Source organism: Sinocyclocheilus rhinocerous, unplaced genomic scaffold (genome assembly GCF_001515625.1).
Source record: "Sinocyclocheilus rhinocerous isolate Xijiao unplaced genomic scaffold, SAMN03320098_v1.1 scaffold2358, whole genome shotgun sequence".
NCBI classification, from domain to species: Eukaryota; Metazoa; Chordata; class Actinopteri; order Cypriniformes; family Cyprinidae; genus Sinocyclocheilus; species Sinocyclocheilus rhinocerous.
Window position 1 is genome coordinate 144157 of NW_015627543.1, and position 12982 is coordinate 157138.

General features: G+C 33.7%; 1 protein-coding gene across 1 annotated transcript in view; it reads right to left on the minus strand.

The window, feature by feature from the left end:
• The window catches only part of LOC107730676 (collagen alpha-1(XXIV) chain), a 119783-nt gene that overhangs the window by 42542 nt on the left and 64259 nt on the right, over positions 1-12982 (minus strand). Inside the window, exons 21-28 of the mRNA XM_016541549.1 lie at positions 12394-12438; positions 12200-12253; positions 11868-11912; positions 7466-7519; positions 7280-7333; positions 6532-6585; positions 6363-6416; positions 380-433 (exon numbers count right to left, since the gene is read on the minus strand). Coding sequence (XP_016397035.1) covers positions 380-433; positions 6363-6416; positions 6532-6585; positions 7280-7333; positions 7466-7519; positions 11868-11912; positions 12200-12253; positions 12394-12438 — 414 coding nt within the window. The remainder of the gene's footprint in view (positions 1-379; positions 434-6362; positions 6417-6531; positions 6586-7279; positions 7334-7465; positions 7520-11867; positions 11913-12199; positions 12254-12393; positions 12439-12982) is intronic.

Sequence of the window (12982 nt, forward strand, 5' to 3'; positions counted from 1 at the left end):
TTAGGATAGGACAATATTTGACTGAGATACAACTATTTGAAAACCTGGAATCTGAGGCTGCAAAGAAATCTAAATATTGAGAAAATCGCCTTTAAATTTTTCCAAATGAAGTTCTTCGCAATGCATATTGCTAATCAAAAATTAAGTTTTGATATATTTACGGTAGGAAATTTACAAAATATCTTCATGGAACATGATCTTTACTTAATATCCTAATGATTTTTGGCATAAAAGAAAAATCAATAACTTTGACCCATACAATGTTTTTTTGGCTATTGCTAAAAATATACCCAAGTGACTTAAGACTGGTTTTGTGCTCCAGGGCCACATATAATTCTCTATGTGTGTATATGTTTTGGATCTTTAAGGACGCTGGTACCTTTATGCCCTCAGGGCCTGGCTCTCCTAGAGGGCCGTCATGTCCCCTGGGGCCCTAAAAGACAAAAACACAATAGGTGAACAGGACAAAAAATTTAACTAATAGATATCATCATACATACCAGATGATTGACTACATTAAGAATTGCAAAAAAAAAAGTGTATTAGAAGTTTTTTTAAAGTGTTTAAATGTGCAATTGATGCATTATCTAATTGAATATGCACTAACTTGCATACAATTCCAGAAGATAAATCTGAACATCGCATAAAGCCAGATTCAAAATTCTTGTTTGATTTTGTTGACATATTAGAGTTAAACATTTTTGTAGAGGGGATTTTGGATATCTCTTTTTATCATTCCATAAATCAGAAAAATACTGTCAACAGCCAGAAAAATATATTTTCACCATGTTTTTAGTAATAAACTGTTGTATAAACTCAGGTGAATGATATATGAACAAACCCCTCAGTTAAAACCTTCAGAATATACATAGGAATAAAACTGCAAAGTTTGGTGCATGAAAGTGCTGCTGAAGTGGAGGAGAAAACTTTTAAAGATATGAATTGTAATTGACATTTACAGACGCAAATAGATAAAATGCAATAAAAACTCCGGTGAATGATATCTGAACAAACCCTTCAGTAAAAACCTTCAGAATATACATAGGAATAAAACTGCTAAGTTTGGTGTATGTAAGTATTGCTGAAGTGGAGAAAAAACTTTTAAAGGTATGTATTTTAATTGAAATCTACAGACGAAAATAGATAACGCGCAATAAAATAAAAACTCTAATATGTATTTTGGATATTTTCTTTCCACTAGTCTAAAATAAGATCCTGTTTTTACTAAAACCTATGAAATTCAGCAAAAAAAAAAAGAAAAAAAAAAGAATGAAAGTAACAATAAAACACTCTAAAAATGCTGGGTTAAATATAACCCAGCACTGGGTAAAATATGGACAAACCCAGCGGTTGGGTTAAATTCTGGGTTTGTTCATATTTTACCCATATTTTTTTTAGAGTGAAGATAATACAGAAAAAATCACCATGTTTTTAGGAATAAAATATTGTATAAATAAGTGTGAATGATATATGAACAAACCCCTCAGTAAAAACCTTCAGAATATAGAAAGGACTAAAACTGCTTAGTTTGGTGTATGTTAAGTGCTGCCGTTGTGGAGGAACTTAAAAAAAAAAGATATGTATTGTAATTTAAATTTACAAACACAAAAATGGATAACGTGCAATAAAATAAACCTGAAAGTGTATTTTGGATGTTTTCTTTCTTCTATTTTTAAAGAACATGCTATGAAAAGTCAATTTATGAGATTTATTACATCAAGTTCATCATTATAAACAGTCCAGCTGGTTGATCAATGAGATCAACAGAGACCAGCAGAGTGGAGACGCCTCACGCCAGACCAAACACACCGGGAATCAAGGACAAGCCAAACAAAACCAAAAAAGAGAGGATTTGTTACAGAAACTATTGCACTGCTTCGCTGTCTGTTGTCTACTGTCTATATACAGTAAGCATAACCAACATGCAACCTCATTAGTCGCCACTTTGGAACACACTATATAGACCACTTAAGCTCACGAGAGATGCAACTCACTATTGATTATAATAGTTTGGTGTTAGGATGTTACTAATATGTGATATTTATAAGTTAGCGTTGTTATTGTGAACTAAAACTATTAAAAATAATTTTCATTAATTGACAAAGTAAAATAAATCGAAAAAACATAAAATGTAAAATATTATATTATTAAAATATATATATTATATAATCAACATGTACAGTAACTTAAACTGTTGCATTGGCAACTAATTTTTGAAAATTACAACTTTTGTTGTAATAAGTTGAAAGAACCAATATTACTAAAATAAAATAAAATAAAGCTAAATTGAAATATTTAAAGAAAAATAATAAAAACTTACAAAAGCACAAAGCAACATTACTAAAACTTCAACTAAAATTGCTGAAATTCAACTTGAAATAAAAAAATGTAAAGCTAAAATATTGAAAAACCAATAAAAATGACTAAAGCACAAAATGACATAAGCACGTAATAAAATTACTAAAACAAAAATGAAAATAAATTAAAGCTAATTATAAATATTATCAACAAAAACTAATACAAATGATTAAAGTACATAAACTATTAAAAATTACACTAAAATTAAAATGAAAACTAATTTTCAATACAATACAATAATACATAAATAATATACCTACAATAGTATATAAATAATAGCAAAAAAATACAAATATCACATATCATTGTACAATTCAATTCAATCTATAATTTTCAGTACTGAATGAAAAATAATATAATTATTGGACTGAGCTTGTTGCAGTGCATTCTCAAATAAAATGCAATGCTGCCTTAGTATTTATTTAAAATAAGGGATCTTAAAAGGCACTATAATGTATTCAGCAGCCACTGCATTTGAAACATGCTTATAATGTGTTAAAAGCTGTCTATGCAGGTGCATACTAGGTTTTGGAGCAGAAGCACAGAGTCAGAGAGTCTCGTCTGTTGACTTTGGGTTCATGAACGGAGACTCTCGATGCTCTGTTCAGGATGTGTAAGCGATCTGTCTGTCATGTTTTCACAAGGGGGTTTAAAGTCGCCCGTTCTCACCATCATTAAAATCAGATCTGCACTGTTTTATATAAACAGAACGGAGGGGAGCGTTCTCTTAATTGCAGAGTTTGGCGTGAACCTCAAACCTCTTTTCATCAGCTTCTGTGGCCTCTGACTGACTTCATCCTGTGTCATTAGGACTCATAAGCACGTAATAAAATTACTAAAACAAAAATGAAAATAAATTAAAGCTAATTATAAATATTATCAACAAAAACTAATACAAATGATTAAAGTACATAAACTATTAAAAATTACACTAAAATTAAAATGAAAACTAATTTTCAATACAATACAATAATACATAAATAATATACCTACAATAGTATATAAATAATAGCAAAAAAATACAAATATCACATATCATTGTACAATTCAATTCAATCTATAATTTTCAGTACTGAATGAAAAATAATATAATTATTGGACTGAGCTTGTTGCAGTGCATTCTCAAATAAAATGCAATGCTGCCTTAGTATTTATTTAAAATAAGGGATCTTAAAAGGCACTATAATGTATTCAGCAGCCACTGCATTTGAAACATGCTTATAATGTGTTAAAAGCTGTCTATGCAGGTGCATACTAGGTTTTGGAGCAGAAGCACAGAGTCAGAGAGTCTCGTCTGTTGACTTTGGGTTCATGAACGGAGACTCTCGATGCTCTGTTCAGGATGTGTAAGCGATCTGTCTGTCATGTTTTCACAAGGGGGTTTAAAGTCGCCCGTTCTCACCATCATTAAAATCAGATCTGCACTGTTTTATATAAACAGAACGGAGGGGAGCGTTCTCTTAATTGCAGAGTTTGGCGTGAACCTCAAACCTCTTTTCATCAGCTTCTGTGGCCCCTGACAGACTTCATCCTGTGTCATTAGGACTCACGTCAAACATGCTCTTTCTCTTTGTCATTTATTATGTTAGTCAAGCTTTCCTGCAAGTAATTGAGTTTTCCTTAAACATTTACCCAAATGGTGACCTCTTATTAATTAAACCAGCTGTTTCTGCTACTGCACTTTTAAGACCGTTACTTTTTGTTACATACATTAAACATTTTAAATGCTCAAAAAAAGTTATTCTTCCAGCTTTATTCAGAAAAAAAGTAAATCAGGATATAAATAATATAAAAATACAAATAATAAAAATACAAATATAGAAATTAATATAAACATAAATATTCATTCAGTTTCCCTAAAAAGACTAGAAGTAAAAATGTAAAAATAATCCAGAAATCATTCTGTACATTATCATCAATAATTCTGTAGCGTCATGTTATTATCATTAACTAAAACATCTTCATTACGGGAAATAAAATTAAATATTTAAAAATATATATTATATTTCAACAATTCTCATTTTCATTTAGTTTAAGCACGAAAATAACTAAATAAACTAAAACTAAAAACTAAAGCTTAACAAAAAAAATACATACACTGAAAAAATTGTAGTAACACCAAGAAATACACTAAATTAAATGCGAAATTTTGAGGTAGATAAACTGAAATAGGTTTTTTTTTTGTAAAATGTACTCCAATGACAGACACATTTTTAAGAATAAAAGCTAATAAAAATGACAAACATAATTAGCAAAACTTCAACAAAAATGAAAATGCAAAAAATATGAAAATACAATCTAATTCAAAATATCAAATGTATATCAGAATAAAAAATGCTAATAAAATTAAATATAAATGTATTTATATTTTGGATTCAGATGAAATAGCCCCTCAAATAAGTGTGAAATAAAGACCATCAGTGGTGACTGTGTCATATTCGTTTTGACCACTAGAGGTCCCTGTGGTTTATCTAGAAACACGATTCACTCGGTCAGGGGGAAAAAAAAACACTAAAAACATCTAGCCACACTGAACAGATAGAGAGCTTAATACATTAGCCTTAAAGTGCCCCTATTATGGATTTTTGAAAATGACCTTTCAAACAGTGTGTAACACAGCTCTAAGTGAATGAAAACATCCTGCAAAGTTTTAAATCTGAAAGTGCACCGTGTATAAAGTTATTGTCTCTCAAAAGAAAGAGTCGACTCTAAAAACGGCTTGGAATTCGTTTTAAAAACGACTCGTTTCAATGATTCAATGTTGACATCAACATGAAACATTAGCATATTGCCCGCCCACTTGTTGGTCTTTTTGCGTTGGTCTGAATGAAAAAAAATCATTCTTTGCCACTAGGTGCAGCTTTTGGAGCGGTAAAAATAGCTGTTTCCCCGGTAACGCTGTACACAAAGCAGCACTGTGCTCACAAACGCTGCTTTATCAGGCATTACAGGCGAGATGAAATGAAAATGAGACCAATCGGACCAATCACCGCAGATTAGCGTCACGCAAAGGAGGGGTTTGGAAAAATGAATGGTTGAGCGAATCGTTTGGGAGTCGTTGAGCAAATAAGGTAAAAATAAATGCATATTATAAGACAATGAAAGTGTTTTTTGACCTTGAATGCATGTCAACCTGTTGTTGAGACTCCCTAAACCAAAATATGAACCTTTCATTACCCATAATAGGGGCACTTTAAGCATTTTTAGGATCATTAAGAATTTTTTTGCACTGTGACATTATTTTCAATAATGAATTTTTATAAAAAATACAGCTACAAAGCAACAAAATATTAAAAGTACTGTAAGTTTTTGACTTTACTAAAGCATAAAAATACCATAATATGTTTGCAGATATGCAAGAAACATGCTAAGTTAACATACTTGTTTATCTGACAAACAATGCTACAGTCAGTCATTCTCCTTTGAAAACGTGTGTTCCGTGTCGGAATGTCTGTCTTTGTTTTGGTCTGTGTGACTCTGCCCACTGCCAGTTTAACCAATTGTATTTCGGCACCCCAGGTTGACAGTTGGCGGAAAACACAGCATATTTCATTTCAGTCATGGAAGCTGGCAAGGAAGGTGCGCTCGTTCCTGTTGGTGTCGTCAATCTGGCAACCTGCGTCTGCGTCAAGTCTGAGGAGGAGGGGCAGGGTGAAAAAAACCCTCTCCAATATTTTGAATTTGGACTGCAAAAATGTCAATCCTACATACAGCACCTTTAATGGTCTTTTTAAAAAATGCTTAATTTTCTTTATATTAAAAAAATTTAATATTAAATTATAATTTTGTCTGTGTCTTATAAATCTGGAATGAAATACCTAGTTATTTCTTGGTAACAATCACCCAAATGAGCTTATAGGCCAATTCTGCTTTCAATCAAAGCAAAGGTTTCCACCAATCGAATCTCTCTACTCCAGTTCAGATTCCAGTTTGCTTTGTTCTAGCCGCACTGACATCATTAGCTAAAGAAAAAAGACATTCATTTCTTTCACTAGTCATCTTACCCTTCGTCCTTTCGGCCCGGAAATGCCTGCTGCTCCTCTCGGCCCTTGTGGACCCTTGAGAAAAGAGACAAAGTAAAATTTCAGCTATCAAGTGGAAAGTTACTCTCAACCTCAATCTTTCACCCCAAAATTTGCATCTCAAACCGCAGAGGATCATGGGTAAACTCACTGGTGGACCTTGCGGGCCGAAATCCCCAGGACCTCCTGGAAGACCCGGATACCCCTTAAACAGACAAAGAGACACACGGTTAACACCATAAACCCACTAACCAGTGACCCAACTAACTAGTGAACAGATTCAGAATGAACTAACTGAGTTTTATAAATGATTTATACAGAAATATGTTCTAAATGTGTTCACAAATGATTTGCACACGTTTTGCATCACACAACAATTTACATACAAGAAACGATTCGTTCTGCTGGTGTTTCATGAAAGAGGCCAAGTATAATTTATCATTATTAATTATGTTCTTCCTCAATTTTTTTGTCTTGTTTTTTCAGTACAAATATCTAAACACTCTCCTAATGTGCATGCTTGTGTAAAATTATGTATTATTTGAAGAATTAAGAATGCTTTTAATAAAATAAAATAAAACGTTTGGAGTCTGAAAGGTTTTTTTTTTTAAAGAAATTACTACTGTTATTCAGAATTCAAAGATTTAAGAACGATTTAAGAATGATCTGGTCAGAAAAATATTTCTTGTTTTAAGAATTTTTAAATTAAAAATTTAAAAAACTTATTTTAAAAACTTAAAATCTTATGTTATTTGGCTTCTCAAGTAAATGTATGTTATGATTTAAGAATGTTTCGATGATTTTACTGGAAAACAAGACACAAATAATGAGTAAGAAGATCCTTTTTTGCAGTGCAATGCATTTTAATAAATGTTTGCTAATATGAAATAAGTTCTTACTGTTGAACCTTTCTCTCCTGGAGGACCCAAAGGACCAGGAGGACCTCGATCACCCTGAAAAATAATTAAAAACATTATTAAGTCATGTTTAATAAAGAGATTTTCTAGCAGAAATCAAGTAACACCGAATAAATGTGGATCATGACGCTTGTGTGGTTTAAGATACAGACTCTGTCTCGGTTTTACCTTTTCTCCAGGTTGTCCGATCACTCCGGTTATTCCAATCAGTCCAACCGGACCCTGAACAACACAGAGAACAAGAGCTGGTTAAACACACACACACACACACACACACACACACACAAATGCTCTTTTGGTTTGCTGACTAGTTTGGATCAACTAGATCAAAGTGTGTAACTCTTGCTGTCTGAGGCGTCATCTGTATCTCAAATAATGATGCTGGTCACACACACACACACACACACACTCTCACACACACACTCCTGCATTCCTCACGTCAGATTTTGGAAAGCGTTCAGACAGGAACTGAAGAATTGCTTTACAAGAGTACATGGATGTGTGTGTGTGAATATTTGAATAATATAATATAATATAATATAATGACTCATGCACTATATTCTAATCCATATGATAGCTTTAGGTATTGACCATGTTGAGTCTTTAAGGCCTCTCATAGCCATAAATTCACATTTAAAAAAAAAAATGCATTGTGAACCAATGACATTCAAAAAGTAACGTCACATCTATTTTGTAATTTAATACAAGTGCAACTGAGATTTGCATCATATGACTTCAGAGGACTTGAAAAATATGAGTCTGATGGATGAATGTCAGGATGCTTTTATGGTATTTTTGCCATTTTTGGAGAGTGATAGTTTAAATGAATTGAACGGTAGAAAGTAAGTAATACATGAGGGTGAGTAAATGATGACTTAAATGAGGGTGAGTAAATGATGACCACATTTTGGGGTGAACTGTCTCTTTAAGACTGTCCTGCATCTTCACACACTGACTATAATGATCTGTAATGATTCCACAGCGGGACATTTACTAACATGCTAAACTGCTCACATCCATCTTGTTGTTAACAAATCGATGTATTATGACAGCACAGATTAAATAAAGCTCTGTTTCCAGCGCCGCACTAAACACAATGAACTCAATGTGCATTTACACTCCCAGCACTCATAAATCATCACAGACGTGGAAAGTCACACTCCTGTACAGGATTTTCCATCGCTTCCATGTAAGTTGGTACAGTACAAGTAAGTTTTTGGGACGATTCCCAGCATGCACCATTAGCCCTGGGGAACTTTCCGAAGCGTTCGACGTCCCTCTGACAGTTAATTTGTCACAGAACTATCATTACATCAGATATGTTTGGCTCGTCTGACTGAAGCTCCTACAAAATTTTCCATGTCAATGTTTCATGCAGGTCATTCCCCATTTTCAATTTCAAAAACAAAGAACATTATTGTAAGGTTTGGAGGCAAAGTGTTAATAAATTGATCAAGATAAATTAATAACATACATTGCAGCTTAAAAGTTTGAGGTCTGTTCATTTTTTGTTTTGTTTTTGACATCTCTTCTGCTCACCAAGGCTGCATTTATTTGACTAAAAATACAGTAAAACAGTAAAAAATTGTGAAATATTATTACAATTTAAAATAACTGTTTTGTATTTGAATATATTGAAAAATATAATTGATTTCTGTGATGCAAAGCTGAATTTTCAACAGCCATTACACCAGTCTTCAGAGTCACATTCTACTGTTGAAAAGAGTTTTTTCTGCTTCATATTTCGGTGGAAGCCTAGCATCTTTTGATTAACAGAAAGTTCAAAAGAGCAGCACTTATTTGAAATATTTATTTGAATCTTTAGTAACATTATAAATGTCTTTACTGTCACTTTTGATCAATTTAATGCATCCTTGCTGAATAAAAGTACTAATTTCTTTAAAAAAACTTTTGAACTGTGGTATGTGGTTTATTGTTTATATATATATATATATATATATATATATATATATTAGTGCTGTCAAGTGATTAATGACAATTAATCGCATCCAAAATAAAAGTTTTTGTTTACATAATATATGTATGTGTGCTGTGTATATTTATTAATTGTATTTATTATATATAAATACACACACATGCATGTATATATTTATTTAAAAATAGGTTATGTTTATATATTAAATATATTTACTTATAAATGATATGAATATAAACATATACATGTAAATACATGTAAATATTTTCAAAATATATACTGTATGTGTGTGTATTTATATATACATAATAAATATACACAGAACACACACATATATTATACAAACAAAAACTTTTATTTTGTATGTGATTAATCGCGATTAATCTTTTGACAGCATAATATATATATATATATATAATTTTTAACACAGCAATCTCACAAATCTCCTCTAGAATTACAAAAGAGATCAAAAATGTCTCAAACTGTGCTCAGATTTGCAACGATGCCAAAATCGGCAATCAAAAACTAATTTCTCATGAAACTCCTCCAAGATTAAATGATCTGAGCCGCTGTCCACATTCATTTTTATATTTCTATACATCCGAGACCGAGAATACGGACAGATTACATAGGAATGAACTACAAGGGGATTCTGGAGAACCAAGAAATAAAATAATGACCTTTCTGAAAGCATGCCAGACGTCACAGATGTTCTTCGGGAGAGCCACCAAGTGCATGCTGGGATTGACGAGGCTTTCCATATTTTCCTGGAAGAGCCGAGCGACAGCCAGCAGTACATAGATCTGCTGTAACAGTCACTACATCAAAATGTCTCATCCAAACCTCAGAGGATGGATATTCTGCAGCTAAAAACACTCCAGACACGTCAAAAGTGTCAAAAATCATCCAGCAGCTACTTTTCTATTACAACCGAAGTGATTTCATTACTGTGAGTCCTCAGAGAAAATGCTTGCTGAATGATTTTAGCTTTAAATCAATCCTAAAGTTAACTGAAATCCATGTTCCTCTGCCGTCTAGTGGATGAAGATGAAGCTACAAGAAATGAAAGCAACTCCAGTCTGTATCACACTTAAAAACAGCCAACATTTATGTCACAAAATAGAAAGACATTAAAAATGCCATAGAAGTTTAAATTTACTGTAAAGAAATTGTAGTGTACTTTTATTTTGATATAACATAAATATTTTACAAAATATTTTGAAACCTACATTTGCTATAAGATTAAAGCCATATGTCTAATTAAATTATGTTCCAAATTTGAAGTTAATATTATGAAAATGTAGGTTCCTGTGAGAGTTTGTTTAGGCGCTATAACAAAAAAAGCCACTAGGTGACACCCAAACTCCATTGATTTTTTAATGCATATTCCTGTAACAAATTGATACATTTCTGTCACAATATTAGTTCTACTACAAAATAATCACCAAATATGGAACCTTGAGGCTTCAGACCTTTCCAAATTGGTTGTCAAAATTAGCAAAAACCCAGCCTTAGAAAAAACATAGAAAAACCCAGAGATTAAAATACTGCTCTAAAGAACCAATAATGACTTTCAACTTTTAATCTGCAAGATTTTGTGCTGAAAAGTCAGAGTTGGTGTGAAGGACTTCAAGAGGTTGAGAACTTCAGCAACTAATCTGCAGATTTAAACCATTTTCCCCTCCAGCTTGATCTCGTCCTGTTCATTTGGAAAGTAATGCCATGCGTTCATTAAAGACCTTGTGTTCTCCAGATTGCTGTTCTTGAAGTGGGGCCGTCGGGCCCCTGCGCAGATTTTCTGCGGCTGATCTCTAATGCGGCACACATGTGAGCTCGTACACTATAGACGAACACAAACCAGAATGCAAATATTATGACTGAGCTCATCACAGAAATACAGCGCACATGTTTTCTGTGTTGTATCTAAAGCAAATCCTGCTCACACGGACGCGGACGCAGTCTCGTCTTCCCATCAGAAGATGGAGCGAAACCGCGGGATAAACGTTTTTCCAAGGGCAATCGCTGTGTGTGTCCTAAATCTCTCTGAAGAAGTTCAAGAGAGGGAGGACGTTCTCATGAAATGCATTAAAAGGCTCTTTTTAAAGCTCTGTTTTCTCACACAGCATTAGATCCTCACAATACGTCTCTGATTTTACAAGAGCATAAACAAACACACAACGGGAAAACAAACAGGTTTGCTCAGTGAAACTTCACAACTGTGAAACGGAAAACTGCCAGTAATTTAACAAAAAGCATCGTAATTAAGAGTTCAATCAGCGTAACAATTTTTTTTTACAAAAACACGGATGGATGGATGGATGGATAGATAGATAGATAGATAGATACAGACAGACAGACAGACGGATAGATAGATAGACAAACAGAAAGATCGATGAATTGATAGACAGAAAGATAGACAAACAGACGGACGGAGAGACAGACAGACAGACAGACAGACAGACAGACAGATAGATAGATAGATAGATAGATAGATAGACAGATAGACAGATAGATAGACAGACAGACAGAAAGACAGACAGACAGACAGACAGACAGATAGATAGATAGACAGACAGACAGACAGATAGATAGATAGATAGATAGATAGATAGATAGATAGATAGTTGTACTTACAGGGGGGCCGTGTTTTCCAGGATTCCCTGGGTCACCAATTTCTCCCTGGGAACAGAAAAAAAATAAATAATTGAACATCAAAACCAGCTCAACAAAATGAAACACTTGCATCATCAAGAATCTATGACTGTAAACGTAAACTCTAATATGAATTTATCATCTGTGATAAATCTCACATTTGTACGGATGGTTGATATACTGGCCAATCAGAGAGTGATGTGAACAATCACATAGAAACTTTTGGAAATACTGAATATAAGACTGCAGTTGGGTTTTTTGCATATTGGATGATGGACACGTGGGATCATTTCTGCTGGTGAGGAGACACTTACCTTCAGTCCTTCAAGTCCTGGTTCACCGATGAAACCCTTCCGTCCTATTCGTCCCTGTAGTGGATGAAAACACACACACACACACACACACACACACACACACACACAGGTGTAATTGTAAATGCTTCTGCCTGTATACATTCACAACAAATAGCAACAAACAAACATGAATCTTGAAAAAGAAAGACACTTACAGTGGGACCAGGCTTTCCAGGTGGACCCGGGGGGCCTTCGTCTCCCTGGAGAAACACACAAGGAAGCGGTTTAGTAAACATTCAGTGAACAGATCCCACAGAACATCGCCCGTAGACAAGATAACATTCCTTCACTGTACACATCACACAACAAGCTCGACAAGAAATGAGGCGATGAAAGAAGAGCAGAAGAACATCACTGAACTGACTCTACTGCAGCTCTATTCTACTGCAGAGGAGATTTCATTCACTTTATACCACTATTCACACTCTGACAGAGAGATAGATTGATAGACAGAAAGACAGACAGACAGACAGAAGGATAGACAGAAAGACAGACAGACAGAAAGACAGAAGGATAGACAGAAAGACAGACAGACAGATGGATAGACACAGACAGACAGACAGACAGATAAATAAACGGATGGATAGACAGATAGACAGACAGATAAATAAACAGATGGATAGACAGATAGACAGATAAATAAACAGATGGATAGACAGATAGACAGACAGACAGACAGACAGATAGATAGATAGATAGATATAGACAGACAGACAGACAGACAGATAGATAGATAGATAGATA